We start from the raw sequence: 16,434 nt of genomic DNA, 5'->3' as shown, positions 1-16,434 counted from the left end.
AACGATGATGAATAAATTATCATTTCCACAAAACGACAATATTTTCTTCTGCCGTACTAACTTATGGCGAATTTTTAACTTTATTTTTAACCTTTTTAGGGTTCACCAAATTTCGAACTTCAGGCCAAAAATTAGGCGAACCCTATGACTTATATTCTGGGCTTGCGACCTGACCAGGCCTCTTTCAACGTCTTACCTTTGACCGTCATTGTGGGTGACTAGTTCAAAAGATGAACTGTAGTGTTAACTTCTTCTTTAGAACATGTCTGTGTTTGAGCATGGATCGACCCATCTCGGTTATTGTTATGTTCCAACATTCAACTACACTGTTTTGTTATGGTGTGTGGGGTGTGGTTAACTAGTGTTTGATGCCATGAGTATCCAAGAAGCTAGAGAATTCATTAGAACAAAATTCCCACCCATTGTCTAACCTAAGAGTAATAATAGATTTCCCAGACTCTTTTTTAACTAAAGGTTTAAACTTTTGAAATACAAGAAATGCATTTGCTTTCTTTTTAAGAAAATACAACCACATTTTTCTACTAAAATCATCAACAAACAATAGAAAATACATGAACCCAAGAATAGGAGTGGCCATAGGGTCACAAATATTGACATGAACAAGCTGAAGTACCTAAGAAGCTCGCCATGAATCATCCACTAGTGAAAGGTGTGCAATGTTGCTTCTCAGCCTGGCATGCATCACAATCTCCAAGCTATTAAGTCTGAATCTCTGGCAAACCGAGGACAAGCTCTTTCCCAGCACGCTGAGAGAGATAATGCACATTTAAGTGCACATATCGATAATGTCAAAGTGTGCTAACAAAAGAACGTCGAGCAGCCATAGCTAAATCCCGATAATCACCAAAATCAATAAGGCGGAAAAGACCATGATCCTCAAGACCCACTGCAACAATTGACTAAGTCACCTGATCAATGATGGTACACTGATGTGAACTGAAGGTGACATCCAACTTTGGAGAATCTCGCAGTAACTGACTGACTGAAAGTAGATTTAGTTCCATCCGTGGAATGTAGTACACAACAAGGAAAATCATATTCCTCCCAACATAATGAATCTGAAAGTTGTCTTTGCCGACAATGGTATACTCTTCTCTGCCACCAAAAATAATAGAATCTGAGTAAGGCTGGTAGTTAGTGAACCAATCTCTTCAATGGGTAAAATGACAAGAGGCACCTGAATCAATATACTAGGCAGACGACTTCACATGATTTGCAAATCGTTTAGCCATGAAGGTGTCAAAGGCAGATTTTGTTTGCTCAGTGTGCTCTACACTATTCGCTTTAGGCTGTGAATCTGATTTCTTAAATTGGGCAGTTAAGCGTTTCCGACATTCAACCTTCATGTGACCAAACTTGTGGCAATAGTTGCATTGAATGTTCTTCCGGAAGCCTTCTGAATCTAGACTAGAGGATTTTTATTGAGAAGACTGTTGGACTTGTCGTTATCCTTCTGAAAGGATTTAGTAGCAAAGACTTGATCTAAGGATGTGGAGGTGGAACCGCTATCAAATTGTTGTTTCCACCGATCTAGTTGAAGATGAAGTGTGCAGAGATCGGTGAACTTCAAATCAATACCAAAAGACGTGATGTTGAGAGTCTCAATAAAATGCTCGCAAGACTTTGGTAAACTTCAAATAGTGATAACCACAATGTCCTCTTCCTCCATCTTGCAACCAATGGCAAGCAACTGATCATAAATTTTCTAAATCCTATTCAGATGAGCGTGGAGCGAGGTTTGCTCATCCATGATAATAGAAAACAGTGTGTTCTTCAAGAAGAAAGCTATGCTTTCATCAAAAGTTTCATGAAGATTTTTGAGATTTGCCCATATCTCGGCAGTTGTCTTGCCGGATGGAATTTGAGAGAGTTGATCATTAGCTACGGATAATTTGAGAAGCATCACCGCCTCTCGATTATTCAAATCCCATGTATCCTAATTAGTACCAGGGGCAGTCGGACTCTGTGTAACACCCAAAACAATCTAATTGGTATTCCAATATTCAAAAATTGCTATTATTCATTGCTTCCAAGTTCCATAATTTCGTCCATTGAATTTTGAATTGCTCTCAAACAGAATATTAGTCAATGATGCCATATGACAATTTTCAATGAAAAAAGCGTGAAAATTTGTGAAGGTATGTTCTTTGAGGCAAAGAAATAGAAGACCCAGAAATTTTGAATGACCTAAAAAGAGAGCTCAAAAAACCCAGAAAGAATATGTTGTCGGTTTCTAGATCCGTTAGCTCAAAAATTGAGGCACAAAAATCGAGTCACCCAGAAAAATAGAACAACCCAATTGAGCTCTCGAAAAACCTACCAAGAATCTGTAATTAGAAAAAAAAATTGAGCCCAAAAATTAGGGTTTTGAACCAAAACAGCCCTGTTGCCAAAAAACCACAAAAAATAGCGGAAATGTGCAGAAAATTAGACAACAGTTGCAGAAAAATGGTCGTACAAAGCAGATATCATAGAAAATAATTTTGAAAAATATTGCTCTGATAAATTTGAACAAGAAAATATAATATTTTTCATAAAAATTCAAAAAATTGGCTATGATACCATATTACGAAGTAATTGGTAAAATGGTAAAATATTTGCTTTTTATTAACAGAGACCAAGAGCTCTATTTATACAAAAGAATAAAGCAATGTTTCCTTAGGAAACGATCGTAAAGAATAGAAATATTCTATTCTAGCTTAAAGAAAGCTAACAAATAACTATAGCTAACTAAATATTAGAAACATTCTAATATTTACAATAAATTACAAACAAATAACCATTAACTAATAAAAGAAGCTTATCTATTATTGTAATAGAATGTGTGTATCTTAAGGACACATCCTATGTAATTTAGTCAATATTAAGCACCCTCATAATGTATGAAATGTAATAATAGAATGATGGTTATTTTTGTGTACGTATATGTGTGTCGGTGGTGCTATAGAGGCACAAAGAGCATTATACATATTTCTTGTAATCTTCAAGTTGCTTTATGGCTTTATCATAGGGACACTTCTATTTGTGCTCTAAAGATGAAATTAGCTATGTTTTGATTAGATTCAGTTATTGTTTTAGTCACCTCCCAATGTTATTATTTGTTCTTGTTCGGGTTAGAGTAGTTTAGTGATTTGAACCCAATCAAGGCTCGTTCAAAACAATCCAAAGGATGTCTCTTGGGGTCCAATTGTGGTTTTTGGTTGGTTTGGACTCCATTATGTCCATTTGTTTTGAGATCTAGGGTGGATTGGTTAAGTTAGGATCCACCCAATCTCATCCTTGTGTGCACGAGTCATAGTGATGCAGGAGCATCTTGCATCGGAAAACTATTGGAAAAAAAAAAAAAAAATTCTGGAGGAGAGAGAAAAGTGACGAAAATTAGAGGAGAAATAATAAAAAATAAAAAGGAGAAAAGAAAGGAAAAGAGGATTTTTATTTTCAAGGTGCATAGGTGGCATAAATAGAAAAATAAATAAAAATTATTTTCGAGGTGCATAGGTGGCATAAATAGAAAAATAAAAAAAAATAGTTGTCATTACATTAATCGAGGTGAGTAGGTGGCATCTTAGAAGCTTGTGGAAAGTTTCTTAAATCTTGCATTTAATATTTGTTGTGATCCATAAAGGAAATGTTATTTTCTAATTGGGCCACATGGTGGTGCTTAGTTGTAATTCTAGAAGGTTATGGAAGCTTTAGAAGGTTGTGGATATTGTGTAGGAGGAATTCTAGAAGGTTGTGGATAAGTCATGCATGGGGTGGTAAGTGCTTATTTAAGCAAGGCATATGAGCATTTCTAAATCAACCTCAAGGGGGAAGCTTGAGGAGTAGAAGCTCGAGAAGAAGGTGAAAGCTCAAGGAGTAGCTTGGAAAGGTGGAAGTTGTGGAAGGTGAAGCTTGGAAAGCTTGGAAGTTGTGAGAGAGAAGGAGGAAGTGAAGAGGGAGTTTTCTTGAGTCTGTAGACAGAGCGTACCTTCATTAGTGGTATCAGAGCGATCCTTCATCAGTGGTATCAGAGCAGGAGTTCCTGAGTGTACAAGCAGATCACCGAAGTGTGAGGCAGTTTGTACCAGGACCTTGGTTGGGTGAAGTTTATCAGAGCTGGTGGATTGCAAATCCGTTGTCCTAGACTTGTGATGTGGTTCCTGATTGCTCGTGCGAGGTGGCAGGTTGCGATCTGACTTGCAAACAATTTGGTTGTCACAAGGAGCGTGGGAAGGATTTGTTGCAGAGGGTTTACAAAGATCTTGGGAGATGGCTCCAAGAGGATTGGACCCTAAGATGATTGCAAAAATCCATGATATAGTGGAGAGGATTTTTTCTAAGATGTTTGCTCGGTTGGATGGTAAAGCTAAGAAGGTCAAGGTGGAAGAGGATGGTTTTGCTGATCAATTTGTGGAGCCTGATGCAAAACCTGCAGAACAACTAGAGGTTGTTGCTGAAGATATTCCTAATGTTATTGATGTTGGGATCAAGGTTGGTTTTCATGATCAATTGGTTGAATCTGACATGGAGATTATGGAGCACTTGGAGGTGGATGATCCAGTTGTTGGAGGTGAGTTATGTATTGCAGAGCATCTTGTTGTGAGCAATGAGGTTTTTGGTGTTGAGAGTTTGGCATGTATTGATGAAGATCTACATGTTGGTGCTGATATGGAGTTTGTTGTTGCTAATGCGGGGTTTGTTGCTGCTGGTGTGGATTCACTAGTTGTTGATATGAATGAGAGTTTGCTAATGAAGCATTATGTTCAATTTGTTCCTAGGAATGAGCATGTTGATTGGATGGTTGAGATTCTAGTGTTTGATAGAGTAATGCAGATGTGGAGGATTTGCATGGTGGTTTTGTTGTCCCTATTGAGGTGGAAACCTTTGGTGAAAATGAAGATGGTGGTAGATCTTTCTTTTTGGCGTCAAAGTGTGGGACACACTTTTCTATCTACCGGGGGAGTCTAATGCAGGAGCATCTTGCATTGGAAAACTATTGGAAAAAAAAAAAAATTCTGGAGGAGAGAGAAAAGTGACGAAAATTAGAGGAGAAATAATAAAAAATAAAAAGGAGAAAAAAAAGGAAAAGAGGATTTTTATTTTCAAGGTGCATAGGTGGCATAAATAGAAAAATAAAAAAAAATTATTTTCGAGGTGCATAGGTGGCATAAATAGAAAAATAAAAAAAAATAGTTGTCATTACATTAATCGAGGTGTGTAGGTGGCATCTTAGAAGCTTATGGAAAGTTTCTTAAATCTTGCATTTAATATTTGTTGTGATCCATAAAGGAAATGTAATTTTCTAATTGGGCCACATGGTGGTGCTTAGTTGTAATTCTAGAAGGTTATGGAAGTTTTAGAAGGTTGTGGATATTGTGTAGGAGGAATTCTAGAAGGTTGTGGATAAGTCATGCATGGGGTGGTAAGTGCTTATTTAAGCAAGGCATATGAGCATTTCTAAATCAACCTCAAGGGGGAAGCTTGAGGAGTAGAAGCTCGAGAAGAAGGTGAAAGCTCAAGGAGTAGCTTGGAAAGGTGAAAGTTGTGGAAGGTGAAGCTTGGAAAGCTTGGAAGTTGTGAGAGAGAAGGAGGAAGTGAAGAGGGAGTTTTCCTGAGTCTGTAGACAAAGCGTACCTTCATTAGTGGTATCAGAGCGATCCTTCATCACATAGGAAGACTTTGCATGCAGGTCCCCACACATTTTCATCAATGACTTTCATGTATCCTAATTGTATTTTGACTTACCCGAGGGATTAGAGTGTCCTAGAGGTCCTACAGTGAAGTCATGAAACTCACTAGTCAGGGCAGTTGCGTGGACACAAGATAACAAGGTGACTATGTCAGTCCCATAGAACCACAACACGTATATGGGCACTGTGGCAGAAAATGGACAAATGCGCTGATAAAGTACACATTTGTAGGATGCATGCGTGTTACGCAAGTGTCTAAAAATCGTGCACTAGTCCATAGTGAAAATTGCAAAACTGTTACATAGTATAACAGAGATTTTGGGAGCTTCGAGCGTCTATTTGACCCCATTCCAATGGTGTTGTAAAGCTATCTAAGTCGCGATAATTTTGAGAAGGTTTTGAAACTATTTAGTATGGTTCTGAAGCATTTGAGTGCAATTCACTCGTTAACGAGACTCATTCGTGACGCCTAGAACCTAGAAAATGTTCCACCTTTTTGAGTTAAGCTCTTAAACTTCTTGGGGAGAAGCTCTTAAACTTCTTGGGGGAGGGGGTTATGGGTGAGTCTTAGCGCATCCTAGATCTTGTAAAAAGTGTTAAAAGACCTTTCCCATGGGTTTATGGCATTATTATTGTCTATAGACTTCCACTAGTGAAGTGTCGTGTAGCAACCATTCGACCTAGTCTTGAGGTTCAAGCTCTATGTTATTGCATTTATGTGCATCATTAACAATTATATTTCAAAAGAAATTGTTCTATGTATTCTTGTAAATGTTTTACCCCCATTTTCCCAAAAGTTCCTTAGGTGGGGCATTACAAAAAACAAATTATTGTTCTCAAAAGGCAGCAAAGAAGGTTGGTAACACACTTCTTATGGAAAACTGGTGACTTTTTCATTGATAAAGGAGAAATAATTCAAGGCATTCACAGATCAATTAAGCACTCATTCAATCAGCACTCATGAACCCATCAAATCAATCACCAATTATCAAATCAAGCTAACAATCAATCAGCAAAATATTACCATGAATTATCAATTCATTTAATCAATCCAACATACAACCTTTCATTATTCAAACATCAATTATTCAAGCATTGACCAAACTAGGCTCCAATCATTCAACTATCAGTCATAAGGTATCAATCATCCAAGACATCATTTTGGAATAGAAAATTAGAGCGGCAATTAAGAAAATTTGGAAATAATTACAAGCAGCCATTTGAGAATAAAGCTATTGATCTATCAAATAACAAATTCCTTGAGAAATCGTGTCTTGAATATAGGAAAGACGGACACCATTGTACAATTAGGAGAGATGAAAGGACAACCCATTTTCACACTCTTATCAGGTTGGACAAAAAGTCCAATGGATAGCCACCCTTCCATACTCTTGGCCTTGACCAAGGACAGCCAGCCTCCAAGGTGAACTAAGGATGAAATGGCAATCGACCTTCCATTCTCTCAGCAAGTCAAGGACAGCTAGTTATCACAAAATTCGTGATGTGAACTGCTATCAGGAATATGCTCTGATGTGTGGATTCAGATATTAATGATGATATGACTTATTGCTCTAAAACTTATGATGCTTTTATGTATGGATTTGAATACTATCATTATTTCTTGTTACTTAATATTACAAATATCAGTGTTTAGAATAGTAGTGTTTTGCAGGACTAAAATGAGTAATATCTCAAGAAAGGTGCATTAGAAAAAATCTAATTAGGTTGGTTCAATCAATATTAAAAATTTGCCTACTAGCCATATATTTTCCTTAGGCTCAACTTTCCTGATAGTAGTAAGCTTTGATGCACTATAGCTTTGCATTCCATCAACTCCAATTTCCAACACTATTCAAGAAAACTTTAAGTTGGTGAAGAACCCAATGAAATTGCACAATTTATATTTCATCATCAATAAATTAAGCATTGGGTTGACAATGATCATATTTATTTTCACCATTTCCCTTCTAAGTAATAGTTTGTTGACCAATGACCAAACTTCTTGCTGCTGTTTCTTCTGTCATACTTGGGACAAATTTGGAGTTATCTTCAGTTTAACCAATATAGGTACTACATAGGATATAATGTTAGACTACACTTTATACATGAGCATTCATTGCATGAATTAATGACATGATCACCACCTTAGTTATCTTAAAAAGTAGCTAATAACTAAGTTTCAACCACCATCTTACCCATTCAATAATAAATACAAGCACACACTCAAATGAGTGTGTTCCATCCAATACTCTCCCTAAAAACCATCCCACATATAGAGGTTGTGTTTGCTACATACATGACAACATCACAAAAAAGGAAAATAAAAAAGAAGTCAACCAAATTATATCCTACAGGTACGAAGAAGCAGTGATACATGGCTCCAAATAAAAGTTAATCTTATTACAATTACCTTTATTATAGCAACATAGGGTTTCTCATTTTTTTCTTCTGGAGTTACCAAAACAGGGTCCTCCTGCAAAATAATAACATCATATCAAAACTTCTATCATGTCTTTGAAACCTTCAACATTCACAAGTTAACACATTTACTGCAAACATATAAGCATCATGAAATCAGACTGTGAATAAAAATCTATATAGAATAAATTTATCTCCCCCAAAGTCCATCACTGGATATCAATATAATGTGAGCATGCCTTTCTCATTCATTACCCATTGTCCCAAAAATCACACCAGATAACCTCCAACATGCATTATTTTTTGTACTCGATCTTGTGTACACAGTTGTAGCAGAAACATTGCAGATTTCCTACTGATAAATTGTTAAATATAACACATAAGTCATGTCATAAGAATTCACATTCCATTCATAGATATACAAAAGATTCAAAATTGACTTGAATCGTTGCTTCAGGATATATGAAAAAAAAAAGTTAATAACCTGATAGTGATTTAGAAATACTGTTTAAGTAAGTGGCCCTTCACTTGATAACAAAATTAGAATGAAATACATCTAAGTTATCAATATTCTGATAAAGGATTTAACAAACTTGTTTTGAGATTACAACGCATATGCTAATGTATGTAGAATATATACAAAAAAATGATAATTGAACACTGCATGCAGAAGAGTTAATTAAAAAGGGGTTACAACCAAAGTCACATGGACATGGATACAGATACAAATTCAAATACTGTGTCAGACACCGATACAGCGATGTTTAGAGACCCTGATATGGATACGTCACTAATGAAAAAGACAGAAATATATTTAACACAGATTTCTAAGTTGTTAGTAGAGATTTTCATTAGTTTAAAAGCAACTAAACACATAAGTGCTAAATAAATAATTATAAGTTGATTTAACAATACAGAATATACAAACTAGGACCTATAACTAAATCATACAATGTCATTTAAATGTAAATTAAAATAAAATTCAGTAGAACTTCAGTATTAATTAACAAAGAAAAGAATCAAGATATATTCAAAATTCAAAAATTTAAAATAAAAATCTAGGTGAACAATAATAGATTATAGTCTCAACTCAAAAAAATAAAATTTTGCAACTAACAAAAAAAAAATTAAAATTGCACCAATGAAGCTTTTAAAGCTTAGAAAGGTTCATGTCAAACTTTTTCAAAACGAAATAACAATGTATCTAATATAGCTGGAAATCTAGTATTTTTGGGGGCACGTGTGGATACAGAAACTGCAAGTATCTGAACTATATCCACAATGAATACAGCAGTACTGCGCACAGGGTGTGTAGTAGTGACTCTGGTTACAACTTTTGTATGATTTATTTTGCTACTTATAATTTTAATTTTGATAACATTTTGGTAGTGACATGACTTCCAGCCAAAAATGATGTTGTATAAGAAAAATATTCTACATTTCATTTTTGATTGTCTTAAGAGGTTAGCCTTGGCTAGTTCATGTGCTGAGTGTATACAGATATAGAGCAACAACCTCATTCTAAGCTTGTTCAAGACCAGAATCTGATTTTGACAAGAAATGTCTCTATCATTCTCCCTAGAATCATTTCTTTTGCATCTGCAAATTGTAAGTAAAATTATTGATGATAAGAACAAATACCCAAAAAACATGAGATGATAAATAAGATATCTCTATGATGGTGCACAATATCCACAGTGCAGAGAAAAAAGAAATTCAAAATCTGATTGGACAAAAATAAGGATAAATGTGTATCTATTTCAGATATTTCCGAGGGCTCCAGAATCTCTGCTCCAACATGTAAAAGTCAATGTCTCGACAATGACTGATATGCTGGCAGGTGCATTCAACTCAATGGAAGTGTTAGGAAACATTAGTGGGTGTGCAGCAAGTACTGGAGAAGTTTAGAATTGGCAATCACCTTTGAACATTCAACGCTTCTGCATACTTCCTCCCTAAGGAAATTATCATGTTGGATGTTCAATCTGAGAAAGCAAGAACTGACTATTTGAAAGCAGCCCCATGGTGGATTGGAGATTCTTTGGTTCACACAGAGAAGTGAGAAAAGAACTCCAACCCTAGATCAAATGCACCATTAGAAAGCGCATTCTGGAATGGATTCTACAACCTACCTTCTGAATACTGGGCTCCAGACTAGGTCCATTTTATTGATTGAAACTAAGGCAAGTGCTTGGGATTGACATGGAGAAAAAGAATCCACCGCTATATGCCAGAATTAAACTTACCTCAATAAGCCCTGTCACTAGAATTATCAAACTTAAACTATGGCCAGGATCTGGCAACAATCAATGGAAATTAAGGTGAAGAGATATTACTGCTAAAGATGTGGTAGCAAATCTCACACAGAAAGTAGTTGACATAAACCGCCAACCAAAAAGTGTGTTCAGAGAAATAACACAAAAAATCCCAATAAATAGAGAAAACAATATTTCTCAACCTACAATTGAGGATGAGGCATCGTAGTGCTTTTCATTATATGATAAAATTGGACAAGATGATAATTATAACATGGCATGTAAAATTACTCAAACAGTTGGTGAAAGTGCAACAGACGAAATTGGAAACACATCTAAGCAGGTAGACAGTGGGTATCCCTGCAAGGCATTTAACATGGCTGCAGAAATAGTTGTGGCGGAGGGTGCGTCTTCTGAATATGAATTTGATTCAGAGGAGTGTGACCAAGACTGTAATTTGGAACCTGATGAAGCAATTGAATAAAGATGTATAAGCCAATCTGCTGCCAAAGCACTTGGTATGGGCAAACAGAAGAAGAGGAGAGGCAGGAAGTCATAAAAACAAAAATGGGAAGAGGAAACCCTGAAGAAGGGACTCACAAACATTAGAGAGTATATTAGTAGATTTTCCTCCCTTGGAGGGCAATGAAGATTGAATATTCAACATATTATCTACTCATGGCTAATCTTTTTGGCAAATCATGGACCTTTAGATGTTGGATGGGTTGAATAATATGTTAAGCATACATGTCAGACTAGCATAGGATAGGGTTGAAAGCTATGTTTCATGGGTTTCCAGGACGGGGACGGCAAGGGACGCATTTCCAAGACATTTCCTAAAAAGCCAAAAATAGGGACAGCAGGGGGCGGAAGTAAACTAACTTCTAAAGTATAGATATGTGTGTGTGTGTGTGTGAATTTTCAAAATATATTAAAATATTATAGATAGATGGATAGATAGATAGAGAAAGATGGAGAGATGTCAATTATTGATTATTAACAAGACAATATGCAAATAAATCACAGACTCACGAGTTACAACAGTAGTATAACAACAAAAATGATAATAGCGGCAGTATAAATCAGTATAACAGCATTATAACAATAGTCTCAAACAACAAAAGCATGGGTTAATGCAAACCAATCATCGACTCGCGACTTACAACAGTAGTATAAGAACATAAAAGTTAGCAGCATTATAAATCAGTATAACAGGATTATAACAATAGTTTCAAACATCAAAAGTATGGTCTATCAATATAAATATCAAAATCAAAACGTCTCAAACATGTATCCAAAAAGTTTCAAATATCAGAATATAACAGGCTACAGGCACAACCTAAGAAACTAAGCCTCATTCTAGCTATCAAATTTCTGACGTCTCAGAATCATCAAGTCACTATCTCCCTCTAGCACAAATGGATCATCCAATGAATGTTTAAATTCTACATTAAATGGCCTTAAAGTTTATATATGTATGTGTAAACAACATTACTTGAATTGCTTTTATTCTAATAATTAAATATTGGGGATCACCTTGTGGTGTAGTGGCATTCTGGTTGCATTGTTAACGGTGAAACCAAGGTTCAAACCCCCGTTTGGCTCAAAGTGTGAAAGTTGGTTGGGCCCACCTTGGTTGTCGTGTGTGATGGTGGATAGGTGCACATATATGGCATACTAATGATGGAGATCACGGTGTTCAGACCATTCACCGATGGAGATGGAAATAACGATGGTCAACTCTCGAGATCATCGCTGGGCTAGGAGTACTCGCGTATCCTATCAGACCCACGTCAGGTGTGTTGGTTGTGCCCCTTGGGCTTGGCGTCCCTATTGGGCTTTTGTGCTTGCAGATCTTGAGTGTTGGAATCAGGGATGCGGTCCCCCAGATTTGTGGCCTCACTGGTTCATAGCTCTAGTCAAATGCGAAGTATTACAGATCAAAAAATATATATAATATTTAAAAGCTATCAAATTAAATTTATAGTTAAGAGATATCTTTATTTGATATGAATAAATTAACATGTGTTTATTATGATGAATATTTAAAAAATTAAATTAAATTTTACATTCGAAGAACTGGAATTTTTGCACAAAAAGATCGAGTAAATGCAGTGCAAATGGAGAAAGGCAAAGTAATGGAGGCCTTGAAGCAGAGCAGCAGTGTTCTCAAATCAGCAGTGAAGGCACTGTCAAGGGGCAGGCACTAGGAAGCGGTCACATTGTGCAAGCAGCTCGCCAGGCAAAATAACTACAATGCCTTTGTTGTGTTCAACAAAACAATCTTTGCAAGCAGTCAATATGACCATGCAGAAACTTCCATTTTTTAAATTCACCGAGACACACACAATTAAAATTGAGTCGACACTTCATAATGAGTGTCGTTATTGAGTGACAGCCGTTAGGAGAGATATGACGACACCAAATAGAAAAGTGCTGAAACAGAGAGAGCCAGGTATGCAAGAATGTTGTGTCATCGGCTGATCATTGCCAAGTCATAAAAGGCCAGTCATCGCAAGAAGAAGACATGAACCAAAATGAAAGACAAACAGTAACAATCTGAACTATATAATTAGAAACGTGAGCCCAAAAGAGAAAATCATAATGAGAGCTTGAACATCATCAAAGAGGATGCGGCAAGAGAGATAAGAGCTGAAAATTAATAAAGAAAAATTAATATATCTCCAACAGAAATATAGGTATGCAGATTTCCACAGCTGCTATTATTCTCAACACTTCTATATTGCTGTTAACCTCGACCTGATACCATGTTAATGTTTTGCCCAGAAATAAATAATAAACAGCAATAAGAAAAAGAAAAGAAAAAAAACATAAGACGCAAGACATTTATCCAGGGAAAACCCTTCCACTTGAAAGGAAAAACCCAGCCATACCACAAAAAATATCACTTCTATTGATAATGAAATTTTTCAGTACAGTGCTTTTCATTTGATACAATATATATATATATATATATATATATATATAGAATTGAGAGATACTTCATTACACAACTGAAGGTCTCTCCAATTTCCAAAGATAAAACTCTTCAAATTTCCAGACGCATGCCTCTTTGCATGACACATGTCACTACATAAAATATTATCATAAACGTTTTCTTCATCTGTAAGTATGTATTATCTCAATTTCAACGTATATCAAAATCAGAGATAACGATCTCTATTGCAGCTACCGTCTTCAACAGAAGTTACTCTTTAAAAGGCAAAGTTATGAAAGGTTGTAACTCTTTTAAACAGCAGCACTGATAAAGGGTTGTGACTTTCAAAAGAATTGTAATTATGAAAGGCTGTGACTTGCAATTATGAGAGGCTGTGACTCTTGCAGAGGGTAGCAATAATGAAGCCTAGTGAGGCTGTGACTCTTGCAATTATGAAAAGCTGTGACTCTTGCAGAGGCTAGCAATAATGAAGCATAGTAGCTCTCTCAAAGGGTGGTAATCATGAATAATTGTGACTCTCACACAGGGCATAAATGAAGAAGGGTAGCAATAATGAAGCATAGTAGCTCTCTCAAAGGGTGGTAATCATGAATAATTGTGACTCTCACACAGGGCATAAATGAAGAAGGGTTGTGACTCTTTTTAAGGGTAGTAATTGTGAAAGGTTACCAATGTATTGTCTCCAGTTACTCTACAAAGCATCAACTACTTTTTATTTTTTTCTATATTATAAAATGTGTTTAGATATATTATATAATATGTTTACAGTGCTTTGGCCCCTTCTTTCAATATTTTTCTACATCAATTTCTGTTTTTCCTGAATCAAAACAAAGTTTTCTATTTTTTCACAATCAATTTCTTTTTCTTTTTCCCGTTCAAATCAAAAAAACAAAAGGTGGGGGGAACAAAATTTGCAGGATGGCCGTCTAAAAAGCATTTCTTGGCAGCCCAGAACCAAAAACCAGCCGAGCCTAAAAGCATACAGACACACACTGTAAGTTGCTTGTTACATAGAATTTTGGTGAGGGTATGAAATAAAAGTAGCTGGTGTACTTACGAGTTGATAACGATTTCCATCAAGCTCAAATGCAGCGTAATGCTTCTTCTCGCCGCGCCCTCTACCGCTCTTCTTAATAACTTCTCCGAGCGGCCTCAAGTCTGGACCCTCGTCATCTTCTCCTTCCTCTTTCTGTTTCTCCTCTTCCCTTTCTGTTTCTTCTCCCTTGTCCTTTTCCTTCTCCTTCTCCTTGGGAGGAATTGGAGTGAGATTGTCTGGTTCATCGTCACTGCTGGAAGCCACATGAGCTAACCGCCTCTTCCCCATTCTTCTACTGCCGCTGCTGCTCGCTCGTCTCTCCCGAATTAACTATGCTCTTCCAGAGTAACTTTGGGGTTTCTTGACGGCAAATTCCGCAAGATCATTACAGAGTAGTTCCGTGTGGCACATTTTGTTTAAGAGTTATGCTCTTCACTTTTGATGTTTTTTAAGTGGGAAGAGTTTGATATTAAATTAAGATTGTATTTTTAAAAAATTAATTCTTGAAAGTTCATGAAATTAAGAGTGTTTTTTATTAGTACTAAGGATAGAGTGTTTTTTATTAGTACTAAGGATAGCTTTAGTGGCTAATATTGGTCAATTGGTTAATCTAATTCATCGAAGACTTTAGATTTGGCTTTTTTTTTTGCACTTTGGAGTGTCCATGTTGCCTCACTTTACCAAAATTGGGTCTCATCCTTAGGCTAATCGTCATTAATAATACATAAGTATTTATATTTTAGTGATAACTTCACCAATGAAATCTAGTTTTTCTACATAGTAAATTAAATATTTTCGCCTATAATTTTCAAGACTTGTTTGATGGTCATATTTGCCAATATTTGGTAAAAAATTAAGTTACACTATAGATTAAGTATGTAGATTTTACATGTATCTCTATTCTGAAGACTTTTCATGAATTTTTTTATCCTTTCTCACTTTTACATGAAATAGATTTGATTGGGGATACATTTCTTTACTTTGGGAACTTTTTATAAAACTTTGTATCCTTTTAAAAGTTTGGCTTGAAATAGGATTTAGGCCATTGATTTAGGATCATCCGACGACTAAAAATAATAGGGGTGCTTCCCCCAAACCACCATTCAATAATTTGGAAGGAAATTGTAATGATATAAAACTTTGTATCTTTTTAAAAGTTTGGCTTGAAATAGGATTTAGGCCATTGATTTAGGATCATCCGACGACTAAAAATAATAGGGGTGCTTCCCCCAAACCACCATTCAATAATTTGGAAGGAAATTGTAATGATATAAGTGAGCTAAATTTAACCTTAAAGTTTGATAATTAATTAGGCTCCATATTATAACAAGGACCCATAGCGTCTAGTTCCTGCCAATGCAGAAATTGATTTAAATTTTATAGTCAAAGTGTCACCTATTGTTATTATTGTATGAAGTATACACTTAAACTACAAATTTGACTTTTGAAAATTTTGTTTTATTTGCAATTGCAATAGTAAAGTGGTTATTATGCATTTTCTCATAGTATATTTAACAAATATATATAAATGCAATAAATTAAAAAAATTTGCTGATAAATTAAATGTCATATGTTACATGTCTACCATGCCAAAAATGACATTGAGAGTAGCTTAATCAAAGTAAAAAGGGGAGTATTTAGTGATTTTCTAGGTGTCATTAAATGAGGAACAAAATTACTACTAAATATCTAAAATAAATTAGAGTAAATGTTATTTTTATAATACATTAAAAACATAACTACTTTTAATAATATATTTATATTAAAAATTTGAAATTTTTTATAAACTTGCTTAAATATATGCTAATTTTATTTTGAAATAAATATTTTATATTGCAAGTATAAATGTAACCAATTTTTTTTGTAAAATGATTATTCACAAATCTATTTTCTTTCTATTAATTTAAACTTAAATTTTAGATTAAATTATAAAATATCTAGATAAAATCTAATAAGATTATTGAAATTAGATCTTAATTAAATTCTAAATAAATTAGATAAATAACCTAAAGGAATTACAAATATTTTTAAAGAATCTATGCAAATATTCCTAAGAAAACTAATATAAAGGAT

General features: G+C 35.2%; 1 protein-coding gene across 1 annotated transcript in view; it reads right to left on the bottom strand.

Moving 5' to 3' along the window:
• LOC149562224 (ASI1-immunoprecipitated protein 3-like) overlaps positions 1-14,779 on the bottom strand; it is a 143,302-nt gene extending 128,523 nt beyond the window's left edge. Inside the window, exons 1-2 of the mRNA XM_089825764.1 lie at positions 14,383-14,779; positions 8,104-8,166 (exon numbers count right to left, since the gene is read on the bottom strand). Of these exons, the coding sequence (XP_089681890.1) occupies positions 8,104-8,166; positions 14,383-14,649 (330 nt within the window). The 5' untranslated portion in view covers positions 14,650-14,779. The remainder of the gene's footprint in view (positions 1-8,103; positions 8,167-14,382) is intronic.
• Between the last annotated feature and the right edge of the window lie 1,655 nt (positions 14,780-16,434).

Source organism: Cupressus sempervirens, chromosome 4 (genome assembly GCF_028749045.1).
Source record: "Cupressus sempervirens isolate cs-2001-9-10 chromosome 4, ASM2874904v1, whole genome shotgun sequence".
NCBI lineage: Eukaryota > Viridiplantae > Streptophyta > Pinopsida > Cupressales > Cupressaceae > Cupressus > Cupressus sempervirens.
The sequence above is the reverse complement of the archived record's forward strand: the minus strand, read 5'-3'. Positions and strand labels throughout refer to the sequence as shown.